The sequence below is a fragment of the Tachysurus fulvidraco genome, chromosome 6 (genome assembly GCF_022655615.1).
Source record: "Tachysurus fulvidraco isolate hzauxx_2018 chromosome 6, HZAU_PFXX_2.0, whole genome shotgun sequence".
NCBI classification, from domain to species: Eukaryota; Metazoa; Chordata; class Actinopteri; order Siluriformes; family Bagridae; genus Tachysurus; species Tachysurus fulvidraco.
In genome coordinates, this window is record NC_062523.1 from 17,779,409 (window position 1) to 17,802,613 (window position 23,205).

The 23,205-nt window shown below is 36.4% G+C and overlaps 1 protein-coding gene across 4 annotated transcripts; it reads right to left on the minus strand.

Annotated features, from left to right (window-relative positions):
* Positions 1-14,238: 14,238 nt before the first annotated feature.
* Positions 14,239-22,940, minus strand: LOC113654430 (cytokine receptor common subunit gamma). Of its 4 annotated transcripts, none has more exons than XM_027164588.2 (9): positions 22,802-22,940; positions 22,590-22,680; positions 19,876-19,973; positions 16,368-18,468; positions 15,502-15,641; positions 15,159-15,306; positions 14,935-15,040; positions 14,770-14,848; positions 14,239-14,653 (listed from the first exon to the last, which is right to left on the minus strand). In XM_027164588.2, the coding sequence occupies exons 4-9, from the start codon at positions 16,447-16,449 to the stop codon at positions 14,375-14,377; spliced, it is 834 nt and encodes a 277-aa protein (XP_027020389.1). In that variant the 5' UTR covers positions 16,450-18,468; positions 19,876-19,973; positions 22,590-22,680; positions 22,802-22,940; the 3' UTR covers positions 14,239-14,374. The 4 variants fall into 4 exon arrangements, with proteins under 4 accessions (XP_027020389.1, XP_047671082.1, XP_027020390.1 ...); XM_047815126.1 differs by having other exon boundaries at positions 16,368-16,479; positions 16,862-18,468; positions 22,590-22,888; XM_027164589.2 differs by having other exon boundaries at positions 16,368-17,153; positions 18,462-18,468; positions 22,590-22,886.
* Between the last annotated feature and the right edge of the window lie 265 nt (positions 22,941-23,205).

Sequence of the window (23,205 nt, forward strand, 5' to 3'; positions counted from 1 at the left end):
ACTCTCACACCCATTCACACACTACGGACAATTTTTAAAATGCCAATTAGCCTACAATGTATGTCTTTCGCTTGGGGAAAGGAAACCAGAGTACACAGAGAGTGACAGGGAGAATATGCAAACTGCATGAATGCAGGGTGGAAGCAGGAATCAAATCCCCCACCCTAAAGGTGAGTGGCAAACATGCTAAACACTATGGTGTCATGCCCACCAATATTAATTAATTAATTACTTCATTATTCACTTTTGTATTCATTCATCTTTCACAAATACTTTATTCTGAGTTATCCTAGGTGGTGGTGGATCCAGAGCCTGGACACAAGGCAGAAAATCACTCTGGGAGGAATACAAATCTACACAAAGAAACCCTTTCTTTCTATAATATTAGAAGCCATTTCTTTCTATAATATTTTGCCTTTTTTACTTCTTTATTACTCTATCAATGCTTACATGAATAAAATTTTTCTCAACGTGACTGATTCCCTGTTCTACTGCAGTATTGACCTCTTCTGATCATACTGCAATGACTTGCAGGGGCTTCAGCTATGACTTCTGATTTCTCAGAAGAAAAAAGGTAACACTATGTTTAAATGTATTACAATATCTAGGCTATTTTCAAATGCAGTGATGATAAACATGTATTAACAGAGTGTACATAACATTCCGACAATCTACTTGACAGTCAGAATAACATGAACATTTTTAACTTGGTAAAGCTTTAGGATTGAGATGAAAGTAGTTTCTCAAGAACTGTAACGCACTGCATGCAAAAACCATCAGAGGTCACTGTAGTGCAATAGGTAGTGGGCTAAGTAATGAAATCCATCATCGGCTTGAAATAAAATAAAACAAAATAAAACAGATACCAACTTTTGTGTAACTTTTTGTGTATACATGTGTGTGCAATGTACACACTACATTTTTATTAAAATATTAGTGTCTTTGTATCATGTTGGGATTATGTAATGTAAAAAAAAGACTCTCAGCATCGTTCATGATGCAAGGGAAGTGGTTTCTATGACAACCAATTATATGCTACACCGCAGTATATATTTCATTAGAAGTAAAAATACCTTATTTGGAAATGGCTTAAGTAAAATTTAAGAAAAAAATATTTTCTGTACATCAGTTTGGTTATTACATCAGGTTAATTCTTTAGTTTTTGGCAATGCATATATTTTACCTTTACTGAATTTCAGTCAACTTAACGCAAAAAAAAAAAAAATCTGGCAAAAACAAACATTATTCTAACCCTTTTCCAACAACTTTCTCAACGAACACACTAATCTTTGTTTTTTCTCTGACAGAATGGGGAGAATCCTGGGAGAGCTGGGAGTCGATCCCAAAGGAGTCTCTAACAACTATGACTTTCTAATTGATACACACACACACACACACACACACACACACACACACACACACACACACACACACACACACACACGCACACACACACACACACACACACACACACACACACACACAATGATTCTTGTCATAGCTCTCCTCCAAAGTTTTGTAGTTTTGTTTGAGTTTGGCTTAATAGGGAATATGTATATGGGCTTAATAAAGAATGTTATTAGTGTCTTAAATTATGTTTGTTTTGGTATTGTGATGATACCATTTTTATTATTTTATCAGAAATATTATGGAAAAAGTCCACTCAACCATGCACAGACATGAGCTTGCTTTATATTTATTTTCATTTTGCCTGGTTCTCCAATAATTATTTATTTTCTAATATTTTTAGCACTTATTTTAACATTTTATCTGCACTTGGGTTAGAGGCTATTCTTTCACCAACTCTTCCCCCACCAAAGCTCTCATACAGCCTCAGATTTGAAGTAAGGTCTCTAGCGGATTTAATTTAAAGCTGACAATTTTCAAAATGGTCTGCCCTGCACCACTTTGATCTTGTGAAAGTTCTGGAAATCTCAGGCCTGAGCCAACTACTGGTCCATCATATTCCTGCTTCATTAGTGGACCTTTAGCTGTTTCATAACGATTAAGCTGGTCAAGCAGCTGCACTCTGCCCAGGAATAAACCTGACTAATGATTTGCTAAAGCGACTTGACAGTGTGTTACAGTGAACAGTAATTGAATTTAAGCGCTAACAAGGCTTTGAACAAGTGAAAGAAATATTTTATAAGCTTGATGCAATTTGGTGGCACGGATAATGAATCATATTGAATATTCCCTTTTGATTTTTTTTCTGTATAGTTGTCAGAGAAACAAGCAGAGAAACATATCCAGCCAACCAGCCATCCGGTGTTTTTTGACTCTTCTTTGGTTTGTTGCTTGGCTATAGGCAGATGCTGTTTGCAGGCAATCATTTTATTATAGCTTCATATTCACTACCATTGTTTCGGAACCATTTTAACAAGCTTGATGTGTCACAAAAATGCATGCACAGTACACTGTTTGTAGAAAAATACCCATGACATCTGCACTGTTAATAATATGCATACCCTGCAGCATTGCCACTTGTATTTATTTGTGAAACCACCAATACCATGCCTTTCTCTATTTCCTCTTAAGCCATGCTTGATTTAATGTACAATATGAATCACTTTTAGCATAAATGAAAACATTTTTGTGCACAGTCATAATTACATTTCTAGTAAGCACATTAATGGGACCCTCATAAAAGGTACACACTATACTGTACCTATAACCACTTCAGGCATAAACTGTACTTCTAACATGACATTCACTGCTTTTAGAAAATCAGATTTTTTTATTATAAAGACTTGGAAACAGACAAAACTGGAGCAAAAGGTTTTTTCTTTTCTTTTTTGTCAAAAACAATTAGACATCAAAAGATTTTACCGCATTATTGAGATCACTTATACAAAAACTTAGATCACAAAATATGTCAAAAGCCTTGTAAATTAGAAGACAAAATGATGAATTGGATAAAATTGGATTGAAAAACAGTAATGAAATATTAAAAGAGGGTGCACTTTTCACTTCCACATCAAGGATACAGTAAGTAATCACCAAAGTGGAACCCCATCATTTGTTTCGTTTAGTGTAAAAGTAATAAAAGGCATGTCAGAGTCCCCTGTGTGATACAGGACTATGGCCATTCATTATGCTCTGGACCCAATGCGATAAACCAAGCTAATAGGGACAATCCATAGACAAATAAGGTCATTATGATAATAAGAGTGGTGATAATAAGGCATATTTTGCTTAGTTGTTTTGTTTTTACCTTATTTACTGTGATAAACAAAAGAGCACCATTAGATTATAGCGCTTCTTTGAATTAGATTTCAGCGCAGAGAACCAGAACCATGTGCTTCGAATTTATAAAGCATGAATCGAAATGTGATTAAACTTTTGCAATTAGGTCCTTATCTGTGCCTGTAAGTTCATGGACGTGCTGTTCTCTGCTTTATAGCTTTAAGGACCTGAGAGAAAGAGACCTGTAACTTGATTAAGAGTAGCTTATTTTATCATATTGTATTACAAGAGCCTTCAGTTAGCTAACCTCTTATTGTATGTTCAACACTAACTGCCAGAAGGCACAATGAGCTCTGTTAATTGTCCTTGATTGTGCTGCCTTAAATTGACCTTGTTTTCTTATGTCTCTATCTTCAAGTTAGTTTCCATACTAGTATTAGCAGGACTACTAAACCCAACTGGTTTGTTAATATAAAACTTATTTTTTAATCCAACTAACTTATGGTCATTGTGCTGAAGGGTTGTCATTTGAAAGCAGGCAAAGGATACAGACCTATAGGCCTATCTATAGGTCTGTCTTGGCTATTAACAACATCATTGGTTATACAGCAGATATTCCCATTTTAGTACAATCCATCACTGTCACCATACAAATGTCACGTCAATCATTCACTCAGTGGAGGAAGTTGTATTATCCTCTCTTACCTACCTGTCAAGGTAAATTGTTTTGACAGGAGGGATAATGCTATGTCCCTGTCACATATGTAGGAAAAATGTGTGGCTGTCAGGCAGTTGGTAGAGATTGGTGGTCCTTTAAATGGTAAATCCCAAATATATACATTTTATATATATAGACTGAAAGTTTTAATGAGTATTAAAAAGATAAATCATTTTATATGGCTTTTACTGTCACCAGCTCTCAATCTATTCGAACACATGGGAGAACATGGAATAAAACTGTTTCTGAGTTGTTGCATTTCTTTTGTTAAGCACTTGTGCTGTATTTGATCTGGGTATTGTCCTTACACCTCCCACTTCACGTACAGTAGGTTGTACATTGTACAGTATTGTACAGCTTATTTTCATTATTATTATATTTTTGTATATCTTATTTTATTTTAGAATCAAATTGGAATATACCCCTTAAAATATTACAGTACTGACATTTTATGTGTAATAGTGTACAGTAGTGTATTATTCAAATATGTAGCACAAAAGTAGCACGCACTTATGTTGTTCAAATTTTCTGAATTCATAATTTCATTGTAAACAGTGTAATAGCTAATATCAGAACTGGAAACATTGAAAGCAAGCTTTGCATTTTATTTCATGACAACAAATTTCCATACATTTTTTTTTCTACATATGTGACAGGGACATAGCATTATCCCTCCTGTCAAATGTTTTTCTGGCTCTATTTTGCATTTTCATTTTAATAAAACATATAGAGCATACTGTATAATTGTATGTCATGTTAAGTCTTATATATTACTTAATTTAATTTAGAGTCTCTTATGAAGTCAAATCAAGTGTTTCTTTGTTAATCGGATGTATTTGTACCAGAAATTCCTGCCTAATCAAGAAAATCTCTTTTCCTGCCGAGTTCATTAAAAACACCGGATTGTCAGTTGAGTTGGATTTTGTTGCAGGATCTCACGTGAAATTCTGGGATTTGCAGTGGCATATTTCAGAGCAACAGGTCAGGTAATGATGAAACGACATTATGTCGTTTCTTCACTGAAGCTGTTTTACGTGCTTGCTTTTTTCTCTGACCTATTACCAGCACCGTGGAGAGAGAGACAGGTGACATGGCGCACAAGGGCGCATGGATGGCAAGAGGGGGAAAAACTGAATTAATTTGACAGTGAATAAGTGACAGCCGTTTCTGCCTCTTTGTGCGGAGCTGCTTCGCTCTCTTTCTCTCCGTCTCTAATTGCACAACGGACAGCTTTACTCACGCTGGGGAATTGGGCTGAAGCTCTGGCAGAGATGAACGGTGATTTGGTACTGCTTTATTTGCATGATAATTAGTTAACGACGATATATATTTTAATTTATGTATTCTCCAGTGTTCAGAATAGCTTTAATAAGTAAAATAAAAAACCTAAGGGGAGCCACAGTGGGCATCTATGCATGAATTAGACTGATTAAAGGGTTCAGTGAACTTTGCCTTGATGTGTTTATTAAATTAATAAGGAAACTGACAGATATGAGTTTGGGTCTGGTTGAGATTCCTACTTTCATGGAATACAAGCAAAATTTTCTTTCTGTGTAAGTTTGAATTTATTTCCTTTCTTACATAGTTTAATTAATCCTGAAGATGTTGTTTTAATACACGCTTATTTATATATAATATTTATAAACATATTTATGATCGTACATACTCGACACCATTATTTGTGTAGTATGAAATGCATTTCAGAAAAAAAAATTAAAAATACTCCAGGAACACCAACAAACCATAGGCAAAATAACATTTGTACAGATTTAGGTTTTGCATCTTGCTGTTCACTCTTTACAGACAGAATGACTGTCATGGAGATCTGATATCCCAGTCTTCTCTGAGTTCAGTGATTGGAGCTCAAGAGCCTCAACTCTGACCCGCTGCAGCAGCTTTTAGCTGCAGCATATATTTGAGCCATTAAAATTAAAGAAACTCCTTACTATTGAAACGACATGTCCATCCTGTACTCCAACATGCTGAGGGAACAAAGGGAACAATCTATTTTCCTGATAGAAGCCAACAGTTGGTAAGAGGTTTGAGATGAGTGTGAGGATACAATTTGCCTAGAGTGTGCCTGAGGATCAAGCCAGGCCTGACTCACTCTGGAATGAGGCTGTCAGCTGGCATTCAGCGGTAATTGCTTCCCATGGCAGGACCCCACCAGCCAGAGAAGAATGTGCGCGTCAGGATCGTCAACCCGGGAATCAATTTTCACAACAGCCCAATCATAATTGTTTTCTAAGGATGCGGAATTTGTTGCCAATGTGAGCGCTAGCCAAGGCCTGATTGACACTCATTGACTTGAGAGAGCATGGTAGCAGGATTAGGGCTGATCTCAGCTCAGAGGCTCTGCACAGTCTTTGTCACTCAGGCTGAGAGGAGTGCATAGAGAGAAGGTTTAGAGACCTAAACTTAAACTAGTGGAACTGTCAATTTAGCCCAAACTGAGAAGCTCTTCTTGGAATGTTTCAGACTGAATAAAGTTTAGCGAAAAATCCAATTTTACAATGTTTGAAAATAATTTTATGTGAAACATGGGCTTACATTGCACATACGCAGTCAGTGAAATTGCTGAATCTGTATATAAAATGTAGATCACCGAGGTATCAGCATTGTGCCTTCAAGTTGAATCCTACCGAATGACTGCTAGATGGGTTCTTCTTCAGGCAACAACCACAGGACTGCTTTATACTTTTTGTAATAGAGGCCCATTTGAACCACAAATCTATGCCATGCCTATTACACCTGTATAAAGCTAATATCGGCTGGTTTTAAACACTGAGCTGAACTAAAGGGCCCTTGAATGCAAGCTGCCTGCGCTCACAGGTCCCCAGACCCTCTGAAATGTCACTTTAGCCAAGGACTAACATGTAGCACTTCAAGTCAGTGACACTGACACACTATTATCTGTCTGGAGAAGAGAGGACATGGTGTTGTCAGAAATGCATGTCTCTACACATGTATCCATCACACAGGGCAGATGGCTAGGATCGAATTATTTTTGTTTAAAAGCCCTTGTGAAGTTCAAAACGATTACTGCCACAGATGCCTCCTGCAAGAGGCATAATAGAGAAGCATCTTGGGAGAGTAGCAGCCGTACAGATGATGCTGTGGCTTTCTTCTATGCTCAGCACAGCAGAATAACAAGGGGAAGCATTACAGTGCCATGGGGGCCCCTAGCAAATATGAGTTTGAACATCAATCAAACCATTGTACATTTTGTGAATGTCAGCTCTAATGCTTGACTACAGTCTTCTGAGCCAATTCCACTTTGATTGGACTTAGATAGGTAGCAGCAGTATAAACTTGCTTAAAAATTGAAAGATAGCAAAGCATAACCTGAACAAGTACACAAAAGGCAAAAAAAAAAAAAAAAACCCATGCTGTATGTTTGTTAATAGGTTAATATTCCTGACATAAATACGTCAATTTATCATTAGATGCTACTGAGAATTCACTCGGACTGGACGGCTTAGCTCGGTCACTGGCTTCATTTGCATTTACCTTTCCTAAGCTTTCTTTCTAAGCAAAAATGTGTACATATTAATAGCATGGACTTCAGCCATACATGCCCTCCACTCAGAATCTCTTACAGAAATGCACAAACAAAAGAATTCCTTTTTAAGATTTTACATCATACAACCTAGTAACTGAGTCTCTTCCTCATGTAGAGCTGAGCACTGCATGACTACCTGAGCATATCCAGCTCCTATACTACATCTACAGCATGAGCAGAAAAAGCTCACAGCAGGGGGCAATGTGTGCATGTGTGTATGTAGTAGGCTTTAACTGTTGTCTCTTGTGATTGATTTTTATGTGTTTTCTTTAACCCATAGGAATTAATTAGCCCATCTTTTACCCAAACAAAGGTACTTATTGTATGTTTGAGCACCATGCTGAGCTGGATGATTTTTAACCATGAAGAGATTTTGACAAAAAACATTAGACATCATTCTAACCACAAGCTCTTATGCAGCATATTTTAACATTTATATAATGCTGAATGACTTCTCTGTACAAGAAGAAAAGTTCTTATTACAAAAGATTGTTCTTATTGTTCTTGTATTAAAACCAGACATTTGGATATATAGTAATGTGAAATTGTGACCCTAGATTTGTATGGTGCATTCTGGGTTTATATTCAGAGAGATTATGATACAAAGGCCATGAAATGTTATTATACTCCGCCATCACTCACAACATAAGATACACCGAGTCTTTGGCATCTTGCATGCATATGAATTTCTTATTTTGCTCACCCATTTGTTCCGTACTGTGTCATTAAGAAGTGACACGGGCATCTGTGGGTGTGACTCAAGGAAACAGTCAGCCATTCTTTAATCTTGTACAGCCATGTTTTTTATCTGTACAGAAAGGATGTGAGTAAGATGGAGTCATTACCTCCTGCACGTGCTCTATAGCATTCCCCAGGGGAAGACCATGTAGCGCTGCGATTCCCCTAAGATCGTCTACAATGCTAGGACGTCCTGCTTTATAGCGGCTGGCCCAAGTCAGAGTGAAGCAGCTGTCACACAGAATTGCCTGATAATTGCCTTTAATTCAGCTGTTTAGGGAACACCAGGGTCAGAGGTGAGTTGTTTGTTTTTTTTTCTGGGAAAAAAAATGGAACATAAAATGGCTGAAACCTTATCATTCCAACTGACAGTGCTTGTTAGAATCTCCCCTGACACCTGTCAGTCTGAAATCACCATCGTGTCCACCCTGGCCTTACCGTATCAGCACCCTGCCAGTCCCACCTCCATTGTCCCCATGAAGGAAAGGGTGAAAAGTAGCAGGGACGCGTGCTACCAGAAAGAGGAATGCGTTATTACAGTCTGACAGGTGTCTCCATGTAAAGGCAGCACCCCAGCACATGTAACACATCAGCAGACTGAGTCGGCTTCATTGTGATCCAAATTAGAGTGGGACTGTGCGCATCTCACAACGCTACCTCATCAGAATCTTAAGTATTTTTATGCAAACCATGAGCATGTTTGTTGGGGAGCTCCGGCAGCGCCTGATGAGCATCTCATTATCTCCACACCAGCCGAACACACTGTGTGGAGCATAATCAAAGCCTGGGGGTACGTATTAATTATCCTTTTGAATAGTGATGAAATTTTAAAAAGATCTCCTTAAGGCTCCCAATCATCAGCAGATGAAACAAAGCTCGGCACAGCTTGCGTGCCAAGGCTCACATGTGTTTTTACATCTGTTCAGGATATTTCAATTTGATGCTCAACAAGCTAAACCTGAGATTAAAGGATCATACGTGTCAGCCGCACAAACATCACTTCCAGAGTGAGCAGGAGTGTTCCAGCACATCCAGGAGAGAGAGAGAGAGAGAGAGAGAGGCATCACCCGCCACAGACAATGGTGCATGTGTGTCTGTGTGTGTGTGAGTGTATCATTGGGATGTCTGCAAGTCAGGGCTGATGTGATGCCTCTCACATGTTTGAGATGTCAAGAAAGAAATCTGTCTCAGGATTTGCTCTTTGGAAATATTCATAACCTTTTTTTTCTTTTTTAATGGTTGCCTTTTTAATGAACACATTTGAGAAATTGTTTTTTTTCAACATTTATAATTAATGGAGTAAAACCTCGTGTATGAGCAGGGCTAGTTTGTAAATGTGAATACATAATAAAGTGCTGTACTCATACAATACAGCACAAGGCCATTATGTTTTGGTGTTCATTATGGTCGGATTTTTTTGTGCATAAATGCCCTCTCACTAAGCAACGTCTACCGATAAAGACAGATCAATTAACACTTTAGTTCTTTGGAAACCTTAAGAGTTCTTTATATCCTGAATGAGTTCTGCTAAGAACCCATCAGAACAGTAAACTATAGGAGTTTCAGCTAATTATTGTGTGCTTTCAGTATTATACTGCAACTATATCATTGCTGTACTAAGATTTATTTACTAAGAATTCTGTATTTCTGACAGATCCTTTGCTAATATTGTATTACTAATATTTCTATTAAATACAATAATATAATCTGGAAAATCAAAAAAATAAATATCCTACATGCCTCCTATGTAAGAACGCAGAGCAGCATGAGACTGACCTTTGGACATCAGTGAATATAATATCCACCCTCAGCTAGCTCTCCCACTCCTGCCCTGCAGCTTCCTCTTCTCCACTGAGAGAACCGCATCTCATATATGCTAGTGGCAAAAACTAATAATCACTATAACAATCTCACATACACCAATTTTTTTTTGTCTTCAATGCCTAAGCCAAAGCAGCAAGCTTCATGTCTCTTGCTTTAAAGCTGTAGACCACAGGTCATGAGATCATATTTAGGAGAGCCAGAGTCCTGCAAAATTTGTCTGCTCTAACACAACGACTAAACCTGATAATTAACTGGAGAGTTAAATCAGGAGTTATCAAGATATATAAATGTCAAGATGTCCTGTACTCCTGCTGATCAGGACTGGATTTGGTGACCCCTGCCACAGACACATAAAACTATAGTTCAGTGTGCTAGACTGATGATAAAGCCTGAATCCTTTGAAAGTTTCGACTTCATGGAATTTGTCTGACTGGTGTCTGCTTCCATGACCATGCAAAGGAGTCTGAGAGCTGCTTAAAATGGAGTAGCAAATATAATTGTGACAGGCCCAACGAGCAGGTGGGGTCACAAGCAATAATGGCAAATGAATACTGGATCAGCCATGGCATAATCAGGCATGAAGCAATTTGAACCCCATACTCCTCAAACAGAGTATTATTCTGCACCGAGAGGTGAGACTATTAACACAGGAGGGGATAAAACTCCAGCTGTCAAGCTCTCACCCTGTCTGCTCTCTTTCTGCCGCTGTACTTTATGTTCACACGTTGCATTTGCAAATGATTCTTCCATTTGTCAAGTTGTTGGCAAACCTGTCACCCTCACCTGGTGAAAAGCAAATAATTTATTTATTTGGCTTCAACACAATTAAAGGCATTACCACCGTGCTTGGCAGTGACACCTTTTTATGCAATCAAGTGCCAAAGTGCGAAGAGTTTAGACATGCCTGTAGGATGGGTGTAAGTTTTCTCTTTTTCAGGCTTAAAAAAATTAAATAGTGGCAGGATGAAGGAAGTTCTTACTGCTGCCTCCTCTGGAGGTAGGAGACAAGAGATGAATATGGAGAAAAATATTTTAATACAAAAGCCAGGAATACATTTGCCAAGAAAGCTTTTGAGTGTGAGTGTGAGTGTGAGTGTTTCTCTACAGTTTGCTGGATGATTTTCAGCTGGCTTTGCACTGAGAATGGCAAGAGCTGAGATTCTGGTTTATAATTTCCCTGTTTAGTGAAGTGACTGAATAAATGTTATATATTCATCCCAAACATTGTGTTTTGAGGAAAGAAGTTGATAGCAATGCCATTTTTTATTTAAATAATTGAATAGAAAAGAAGGCCTCTGCAGAGTTTGGATTCATGCAACAATTCTACACCCCCGTCTTTTTTTTTTCCAGAGCACCCAAGAGCAGATTTGATGTCAAACAAGAACGGATTTCCTCATTTCTTTGAACTAAAATGCTGTAAAGGAGTCTATCTTAGGTACAATCTGGTCAGCCTCGAGTGGGTTTGCCAACAGTAGCGTTTGTCATCCACCATTTGCTGCCTGGGGCCTCTGACAGACTCGACCTAGCATATTAAAAAACAAGTTGAAGAAACTAAAAACAATGCTGGTGGAAAAGAGATTGTGCTGTTTTACATCTCCTGTAAGTGTCTGCTTCAGGGACAGTTTATCTGCTAGATACAACGGCTCTTTGACACTGTCAACTTCTGTCATGCTGCCGCTGTTAGTCTTCGATCATGGCACAGCTCAAGTCACTGCTCCACCTGCATGTTCTTTAGGCAGCTGGTAAAGAGTGTGAGTCGGCTTGCTCTTTGTGTGGAATGTCTCCGGGCCTTTATGATAATGAATCTTCCCCCCACTAAAACATTACAATAAATAAAACATGCCATTCCAAAGAGTTTGATCTGCGCTCTCTCTCTCTCTCTCTCTCTCTCACTCTCTCTCTCTCACTCTCTCTTTCTCTCTCTCTGTGTGTGTGTGTGTGTGTGTGTGTGCGTGTGTGTGTGTGTGTGTGCATGTGTGTGTGTGTGCGTGTGTGTGTGTGTGTATTATAGTATTATAAAATGAGCAAAATCCAGCAGTTTCACACACACTCACACACACACACACACACACACACACACACACACACACACACACACACACACACACACACACACACACACACACACACACACACACACACACACACACACAAATACACCAGGGACTGGGATTCTTCCCCATTTCTCAGGCAATAAAATACAATGTGTAATTATAATTTAATATATGATATATCTAATTGTGTACCTACAGAAACATGACTCCAAGCCATATTTAAAGTACTTAATTTAGTAATTAAGAAAAATATTTGCTGATCTCATGCAAGCTACATTGCATATGAATACTTCAGGAAACAATATTTTAAGGAATCTATTCAATACAAAAGATGTTAATTATTTGTCTGATGAAAGGTTATATATATTTTATATATCTTAAAAATTAGATCTAGGCCTACATATTTATTTTATCCAGTGTTTGAATGCTGGAAGAGGCTTAAACATAAAACTGACAAGACAGATATAAGAAGCAGACAGTGGTTCTGATTATTCACTGCTATCCTAAATAAGCCTTTTTTTCCTCTTGCCCTCATTTGTGCACAGCTGCTTTGTTCACTGCGCAATTCCCTAACTGCAAGATAATTTCTTTGTTTTCACAAGAATTTTGTGGTCACAGTTTGCATGCCCCCCTTGGTTAGTGCTCAGGTGCTTACAGTGGAACACTGCACAGCCTCTCCGGCTCAGCTCGGCTCAATCACATCCACCCCGAGGCTGTAGGTTTGTGCATCAAAGAGAGTTTACACCATGGAGCAGTTGGTTCGAAGAAAAAGATGAAACACTGATTTAAAAAAAGGGGTTTTTTCACTTGAAGTGCTGTAGTTTTGACGAGTTCAAAAGCTCAATTAGAGTTAGTCACAAGTTGGTCAGAATAAACAATATTCCAGCTCTAACAAATATATGACAACGTATACATTGTGGTTAACCCTGTGGTTAATTGAACAGAATAACAAGATTAAGTAGCACATCCTGTATCACTGTATGGAGGACTACTAAGCATGTGTCATGTAGCTTGCTGCTAAACTACAATATTTCTTTCTGTGGAATTCTGCAGTTACAACACCTCTTATGCCACATGAGCTTTTATGGTATTATCTTTTATGGTGTTCTCACAATTTTCACTAAAAAGCCTTGCAACATTTATTTATCTGATAGAAAATATTGTAATATAAAGTAACGTGGTATAAGGCAGCTTTATAATTCTGTTGCACTGAAACTTAAGCTTATGCCATGCAGCTTAAAAAAATGTCTTCTCTTGTGCAGATGTCTTCACAAGGCTGCTCATTGTAGTCAGTAATATGATCCCTTTGGTCTTTGCTCAGTCTGAATGACCTGACAGTAAAAGTGGCCACATTTACACCCAGAGTGAATGAAAATAAAGGAAGCTCCTGATTGATATGGCAAGATGCAAATTTCATTAAAATTCAGTCTATTGCAGTGTAGAATTCGGAAAATTTCTAACAAAATGCATTAAAAGGCATAAACACTGCATAAACAATGATATATATGTTATCATTATGATATCTCAATTTAATAAATATAGATGCAAATAGTAAAAGCAGTCATTAAAACAGGACTTGCCTAAACCGTGTCTGCTCGTGTGCATGAAAGAGAAATATTAAACCGACAACATGTGGCGTAAACACTGATCAATCTGTAAAGACTTAAATACAATCCAGAGTCATTAACTTTATATGTGCCTCTTAATGAGTGTTGGAATATCCTGTCCTGCTTGGGTTTATTTTCCAGCTCTTAACACTTCCTCATCAGTCATGGAAGTAAGGAGCAGACAGAAGAAGCAGATCCTTCCTGCCCTGGCTTTTTGATGCCATCACACTAAAACTACACATCTATTATGCAGGCAGCTACATTAATCTTTTAAATCGGCATTCAAATTAACCTATATCCTCCTTTTAGTGTGAGCTGTGATGATGATGAGTGTGTTCCTCTCTGCCTTTGATACACCTCAACCATCTTCAAAATCGTCAGAATAGTAAGAGTGCCCTCTTTTGTCCAGCTGTAAAGTTGCACACATGGTGCCTGAGAACTAGCTTAGGTTTCTGCAAATGCTCACTGGCAAAAAATAAAAAGTGTTTAGACAAAAGAAAAGTGTATGACAGGCTGTTAGATGAGTCAAGAAAAATGAAGGTTTAAATAGAAAGTTTTAAAACATATCTATAAAGTATTTAATAGGTAGACAAACTTAAGACAATTGCATATTAGTATAGCAGCAAACTTGTTCATTCATTCGCTTTATCTCCCTAAACCATGTTTACATAAGCAAAGTCAGTATTTAAATAATGATGTAGCCTGGTCTGATAGTTGGACATTGTGTACCAATGTTGTCCTCAGACGTATCAGAAGAGTAAATGGAATACATGCTGTCATTTTTGGCAAGGTCAAAGCTATGCCTTCCAGGAACCATGTGATTAGGATGAGTGTGAGGGAGCTGTTCATCAACATCAAGATCACACTTGATGAGAGTGATTTCAGTCTTCTCCTCCTCCCTGTCATTAGCCTTTATTTCTGATACCTTGCAATCTTCACATGTTTGTGTAAAGTTGCTCCACCACTTTCAAGAGAAAGAGAAAAGCATTTTTAAAAAACTGTTATGTTATATGTTACATTACGTAACGTTATGTTACGTTACGCTCTTAGGCTAGAGTAACTGTGCTTAACTGTCCTTACCTGAACCTGTTCAATGTTTAAAATTCTCTCTTGGATATGCTTTGGATCTGGAATTATAGGAAGGACAAGTCTTCTTACCCTTTGTGGAGAGAGATTAGCCATGACATACCTGTGCTTTTATGAGCTAATCTGTATAACTATTTTGAAAAAGGCAGTAAGACATACCGATCATGTGTAATTGCATAGACAAGCATGAAACCTGCCACTGGCGCCATCGATATCAACAAATAATACTTTACTGTAAATGATGATGCCTCTGTAATGCAGGGTCCTTGAAGAAAGGGGGGATAAAAAAAATCCTAGATACAGCATATAATATAATGTAATGTGTATAACACATCTGTGCAGAATTATAGGGCACAGCTGCCAAAACATAAAGACATCTGTACCTGTGTCATTCCTCCAGTATTTCACTGGACTCCATTCTCCCCATGTCTTTTGGATACATTCTAGCCTCATCCTTAGTCTGAAAGCATAATTCTTTTTCAAATCTGGAGCAGGCAGCACAAAGGAGAACCTTGAAATGTTAGTATTATTCTGTAAAGAAAATGAATAAACACAAATCAATAAGGCATGTGTAGAATAAACAAAATCTGACCAATCGTATGAAAAAATAGCACATCATAATTGCATTCTTATATATTTATTTAATTTCTATTTATACTTGGTTCAAAATTTTAATTGCCACTATACTGACTACATTTTTCCCCATTGTATTCAGATGTACATTACCTTCCATGAAGTCTCACAGTGGCTCCGGTACTGCACATGGGTCCTATAGCACAGTTCGCTTTTCTGTTGATTTGGCTTCTCCCAAGACAAGTTTAAGCTATGTGATGTGTGGCTAATCTTCATATTAAAAGTGTTTAATTCTATTTACAGAAAGAAAGAAAGAAAGAAAGAAAGAAAGAAAGAAAGAAAGAAAGAAAGAAAGAAAGAAAGAAAGAAAGAAAGAAAGAAAAATGTTAAACTGTTAAAGATTTTAACATGTTCCATCATATTGTGGTAAATGTCTTTTTCTTCCTGCACAGGATTAACGTGGTACCGTGGGTGTTACATCACATCGTATTGACTTTTGATGTGGCTCCTCAGTCAGTGTCAGTGACTTGCCATGACGCACACACCACCATTAGACTTTTAGCTACATCACTGTGGTGATTTATGCCATATAAGTATGATACCTATGCCTTATCCAAACCTCATACAAATCTGAGCCTATACTGTGAATGCCATTTAGAATGCAAAAAAAGAAATCAAATAAGCAGTTTGTTGAATTATAAAAGCTTAATGACACTGAATGAAATATTATTTAAAAGGACGTTTTAAAAGCTATTTAGAATTGGGTACCACTATTAGCATTATTAATCCCACCCCTTAATTTATTCTTCTTATCTTAATATTATTCTTACAACCATTTCTCTATTACGATGAATATTTACTCTCTAATATAATATTCACCAAAAATCACATATACACATCTTTACATTCTTTATCATTTCATTCAGTTATAGTTTTAATAGGACCAAAAAAAATTATAATCTCAAACTCAAATCCCAAAATTAAAAATAAATAAATAAAAACGCTATAAAGACACTTACCCACTGAAGCACATTTGACCCTGAATTGAGCACAGAGCACAACAGACAGGAATAGCAGTACACAGCAAGTACAGCACTTCATTACCGGTCCTCATCAGTGGTTGTGCTCAATCTCTCATGAAGTAAGGAGCACAGTGAGAATAGAAAAAATTTCTTTTACCACTTAGCCACATTCACTTCCTCTTACTCACTATCTATACTATGCTCTCCGCTGCTACTTAGTACACAGCTATATAAAAATCTCTCTGTGATAAAGCAGCCTACACATTAAAAATGAGTTTTGACAGTATAATCCTCAATTTATTGAAATTATATCTTAACGTCTGACAATCAAAATGATTTTTCTCTGCAGTGTAAAGGATTACTGTAACAGACTAGTGGACATATTTTTCTAAATCAGTGAATGGTTATTATTAGGAAGGTTTTTCCACTGTTAACAGAAAAATCATACAGTAAAGAAAGCAAAAAACAGTAATGTAAAGAAAAGGTCATACCTGCACTGCAGTCATCACTGACAGATAAGGTTTTATTAGGGGAATTTCCTATACATGAACTTACATTCTTAGGAAGAAAAAAAAACCATTACAATTTCTTGTAAAATTAAGAACATATTTACATAATGTGAATTGGGTATCTTTGGTAATATATAATCAGCTATATAATAAAAAAAACTGCAGTGTTGGTGTGAAAGGTACATAGGTAAAAATTTATTGCTAATTCTGTGTACTTATACTTGCTGGTGAATAGACAAGGAGCAGATACCAAGATATGTGGTGGCGCAGGTGCCTACATCACAGACATATAGTTATAATGGGAAAATATAACAAATTCTGGGAAAATATAACAAATTCTTTTTTTATATATCAATACAAATTTAAAAGTGTCTTTGGTTTTTTGCTTCAAGTGTTTATGTAAAAATCCTGTGCAAGGAGCTCATATTATAAAAGGAACCCCCGATTTTCCTAGAGAATCCTTAACTATCAACACGTAACTATCCAATTAATCCTTAAGAAAAACTTTTTTTTCATATGTTGAACAAAGTGTCAAAAATCAAGATCCATTTTAAACATTAATATAGAATGGGTCATATGATATAGTCCTCCATATGATAGATGTATGTATAAAACATGAGAAACGGATATTTAGTGGGGGGTTTTCTGTATAATATCTTGGCACATAGTAATCATTTTCGTTCTCATCAGAATATGCTTATTGATAGACACAGTTAGTTAGTTAGTTAGTTAGTTAGTTAGTTAGTTAGTTAGTTAGTTAGTTAGTTAGTTAGTTAGTGCAAAAATAAAGTGTTTATTTGGTAGTTTAAAGCTACATCCTTTATTTGGGGAGATACCTTTTTATTAACTTGACCTTTCTTCGCTCTATTGGTGATTGCTTATCTTGGTTTATTATCTTGATTTCCAAGAACAACACTTATCTCAACAGCATGAGTTTTTTTTAATCAACTACACCACAATCTGCTGCAGAGTTAAATGTTTCAGTTGCATTTTCAGGCTTATATCATATAAAAGTCATAGCTGTTCACCACAAACAGGAAATGTATGAGAGGTGATCTAAGAAAACCAACCAAAGTTGTGTCTCAAATGACTACTGGGAAAATGATCAATAAAATACACTAGAAAGCTGAAAAGTGAGATTGCACATGGTTAATGTAAGTTTTAGATTTGTGTCATGAGTGTTCTTGTTTCTGGGTGTCATTTCCGATTGCCTTTTAAACTTTCAAAATTGATTATGGGTGGAAAATAGAAAGGAATCCTGTCACTGAGGGGTTTTTTTTCACTAGAAGAAAGCTACTGAGTTTCACTGGAAGCATTTTCTTCTCCCCAAAAATAGAAAGGCTGATTTTTCTTTAGTGGTGCAGCATGTCTATGCAAGGGTACATCCTGCTAATGCTCATCAACTACAAATAAGCAGTTCCAGATCTGGAGCTGGAAGCCATTATTGTGCACCTCTCTCTATGTCTTCTATACTGCAAGGTCTGAGGTTTTCTATGACTAAAACTTTCACTAAAATTTTCAATGATCTTAGTGTAAACTAGCACATGGGTTTAAGCAACAGAAAGGTTCAGTTAACTCCTACCTGTTTCCTGTGTTGTGCGGTATGTGGACACACACACACACACACACACACACACACACACACACACACACACACACACACACACACACACACAAATAAAAAATTCTCAAATTCTTTTTCTTTTTTGCATATACAGTGTAATACTAAGAAATAAAGCAGCCCTGTTTTGTGGGTGTATGAGTCATTACATCCACATGGAATTAAATGTCTGTGATACCAAATCATTTAGCCATTCATCAAAACCAGCAATATTGTACATTATGTGATTAGAAGGATTTGGGGTTGAAAGTTTGTCCACTTATGAATATTGGCAAGACAAATCATCAAAAAAGGTAATATATAATTTAAGTTTCATTTTAACCACATCAATGCTTTATAATTTAACTTAACTTAATTTAACAGTAGTATCATGTTACTATTTTATTGTAGTATTGAAATAAAACTGTGTAATCAAATGAAAAGTGAAAGTATACAATTATTAAACCTATGTTTTCTTACCTACACTTTTACAAATAAATGTTCATGTCAGGCTTTATGGTTTTATGAAGAACTTTTAATATTTATGGAACCACAAATTCATTGGGAACCAAAACATTTACAGAAGTGCTTATTTTTAAATTTCTGGAGTTCAGATTTGCTCAAATATATATAAGAAAATGGTAGACACTATAACATCCCCAACTTTTTTTATAATAAAATGTCAAGCTTGTGTAGGGCATTCTATTTACATTCTAAAAGTTTGAAACCGAGGTAATATGCTTAATTAGATGTTAATAACCATTTATATAATAGCCATTTATTCACTTTTATTTCATAAAAGTCAACGTTTTTTCTTTATTACTTTACTCCCTGCTATTTAAGAGGTTTGGTCATACAGTATAATTAACATTTATTCTTCAACATTCTATATTTTTTAACTGATGTGTTTATTTAATGTGATTAATATTGTGTAGTTGACAGTTAACCTTTTGGCTCAGGGGTAAAGGTTGGTGGTGCCGGGTTCCAATTTCCAATCAATAGCCCAGAGTCCTAACTACTAATCCACATCATTAGTCAAGCAAATCATTAGTTAATTAAGTGACTGATCTATAATTATGGATAAACCAAATCCATTAAAAGTGAACTCATTGACTGATTACACTGTTAAATATTGAATCTATAACTTAAATGTAAATAAAGCTTAATAAAATAAAAGTTTGTGTCATGAGTCTTAAAGTGAGTAATGAATAGTTGACCAAGGTATCAATTATTTATAATCAATGGCTTTACATGCATTATAAATGTCAAGCAAAACTGGCCTTCCATTTTGTCCAGTCAACATGTTATCACCTTAAAATATTTTTTTTTATAGCTGAAATGCCATGTCCATTCAGGAAAAGGCAGGACAGAAAGTGAAAAGGAAAGGCATGCTCACAGAACTAGGAGAACTCTCAAGAAATGCTCAATTTCACATCAGCTATGTTATTCGATCCTCCTCTGGGAAGGGGTGTTTGTGTCGAAGAAAGACAAGGCCTGTCAGGACAAAGAGTAAAATTCCAATGATATGTTTAGCGAAAAGGGCGAGTGAAAAGTGAATCAAAGCGTCGCAGGATCAAAGAATATCTGCCGAAAAGTCAACATGGCTGCCATGGGAGCAGCAGGAGATGCATATAATTTTTAGTTGTTCTTCAGTGCCTTCTGATGTTGGGCAAATTATTGATATAGTTGGCAGAGAGAGAGAGAGAGAGAGAGAGAGAGAGAGAGAGAGAGAGAGAGAGAGAGAGAGAGAGAGAGAGAGAGAGAGAGAGAGAGAGATCTATGAAAGTGGAGGTAAAGTCCACCATCAGGAGGAGGAGGTCGATCATTGCATTTGAAGTGAGGAGTTCGTTGACAATTGGAGCAATTGCGGCAGTGATATACACTGATGTCAGATTGCAAAACTAGGGCTAAAATGTAATATTCATACTATTAAGACTAAGCAATGCACTGAGCAATAACACAAGGTCTCACTAATGACAATAATAAAAAATAATGTGGATCTCTGCCACAATGTCTGTCACATTCATATCTCAGTATATTAAATAACAACAAATAATTTGAATATAACATTATATGATATTTTATGTTTGAAAAACAGAGAGAGCTTTTGTTTCTTTGTCATGCAAGTAAATAAAAAAACATACTTTTTTATTTGCATAAAAATAACACAAACACAATTAGTGTGATGTAATTTTAAAAAATTCTATTAGGTCACAAAAATGTTTTCATTAACTATGCATTAATATGGCTTTACTTCTGAAAGAAAAACAGATTTATTAAATGTTCAACACACATTATTACTGAAGATGAAACTGCTACAGGATTAACATGCTCTGAAAATCAAACTATTCAAAACAATCAAAACAATTAGTAAGTTCAAATAATATTCTGGTATTGTGTATAATGTATAATGATTGCAGCATTTTTTTTTCTTTTACCAGTTTTTAATTGGTTAATCCCTCATTTAGGTCATCATTACAATCTCTCTGCTATCTGTGTTTGTGGTCAGAGGCACACGTGTACTCAGTGTGCTTCCTCTTTCTGCTGTGGAATTTTTTGAGGCAATTTTTTAGCAGAGATTTTTATCATTTGCAGTGCAAATCTGCTTCTGCAATGTTAAAAATGTAAGTGGGAGATTTTTTTTTCTGTGGGCTAAAATGTACATTAAGTTCTTCAAATCAGATTTAACTACCAGTGAGGCAAAGAGATAAACAAAAGGAAGCACAGAAATGACACTGTGAATTTTTGCTTGCCTGTTAAGGAGTGATTGATAGATTAGTTTCCAAGTAGGCCTGCTTACAAATAAGCAGTTTAAGAACTAAAGATATGTTTCCAGATTATTCCACTCATTATTTTCACAATGAGTGTGTTGTGAATAAAATTAGAAACATCTCAAAGAATTGTGCATGCGCACGTACACACCCATACACACTCACACACTCACACACACACACACACACACACACACACACACACACACACACACACACACACACACACACACACACACAGAACACAGTTGGACTGAGTGTGAATGATTTCACATGTTGATTTAAGGTCAGTCAGTTTAGACATTACCTATTACGCACTTTGAATGACCACCGTTTTATATTCATAAATTAAATCATTGTGACAAAGTTACTAGAATACTGAAGTGAGACTAAGGGGGATTTCATGTCTACATAGATGAGGTGTGAATATTTTCTATTTCTTTCAGTGCATAGTGTTAAAGAAAGTCCACAGATCTTGTTGTAGCTGTGTATTTTTAATCTAGCTAATATAGAATAGGACTGTGCTGATATAGACCATTATATCAGTTAGATAACGACTTGCCATAAGTTGAGATGATGTGCAGTCAGTTTGCATTTTTTTTTAAATCTAAGATTTGATTGAACAGTCAATTCAATCCAGCAACGATTGCTTCTTATCCATCACTCCTACAGGTGTGTGCTTGCTTTATGGCATCTCTTTCAGCTCTATAACCTTTTCTTTAGATGGACCAATTAAAATGATAGAATGAAAAGGATCTTTTATGAACATTTGCTGCTTGCTGCATTTAGTCATTTAGAGGAACTAAGGCTTAAAAATAAAAATGCATGTGCAGGCCCAGTCTGACCAAACAAGACAGACTAGCAAACTTAGGGAGTCACCATAAACAGATCTCCACATATATGCAAAACAATATTATAAAATGCAAACGCTTAGCTTAAGTAACAGTGCAGTACACTTATACTAATCAGACAAAACATAATCGTAAGTCAAACACCACTAATATATGATCCAGTTGATTCTGAACCAGATGTTATTGTAATCAAAAATCCATATCCTAACATATGATCATAAACGTATGTCATAATCATATTCTAAATCAGAACTCCTATACCATAGGTGATTGTAGGTGATTGAGTATCATCACTGATCATTTTATATGTAGAGATGTACAGGTATTAATATAGGTGGATATCTCACACATAGGTTTTTGTGTATGTCATGGTTATCGTATTCATGTGTATGTGTGTGTGTATGTGTATATGTATATGTGTATATAGGCATATGATCAGTGGAAATCATATACAGACAAAACATAGAAAAAGATAGAGGAATACTCACTCGTTGTAATTGTAAAGGGAGATTGGGAGATTGGTCCACGAGACATGTCTTCTGTGTGATACGCGTGACAGGGAAGCGTACAAGACGTTCTCTGGAGCACATTTTTAACAACAGTTTCGACAACGCAGCATGTTTTTTTTTTAAATAATAAAGCAGAAGTACTACAACAGAAAAAACAAAAGGCCAGACTTGGTTTTCGGTAAAAGGCATACTTGTTTTCGGTGAAATGAGGGGGGTCACGGGGCGATTCTGTAGAGTCAGGGAAAAAAGCCCAGACAGGTCAGGTGGATTGACGTAAGAAGGTATAGACCAGGGGTCGGCAAGCCGTGGCTCTGGAGCCGCAAGTGGCTCTTTCATCCCTTTGCTGCGGCTCCCTGTAGATTTGGAAAATAAATAATTTAAATTTATTTTATTTTAGTTAGTTTTTAAAAAATGAAATTCTAAGATTATGACGCTCTTGTAACTTTAAAATAAACCGTGTTTAATTTGTTTGTCGCTCAAAATACGCGTCATAACTGCCAACTTGCGAAATCCGACCCACAGAAGCAGACGCATTTTTGGTTTGCTGCAGCCGGCAAGTTTTTATGTCATGACATTAAACTTTTTATTTGAAAGT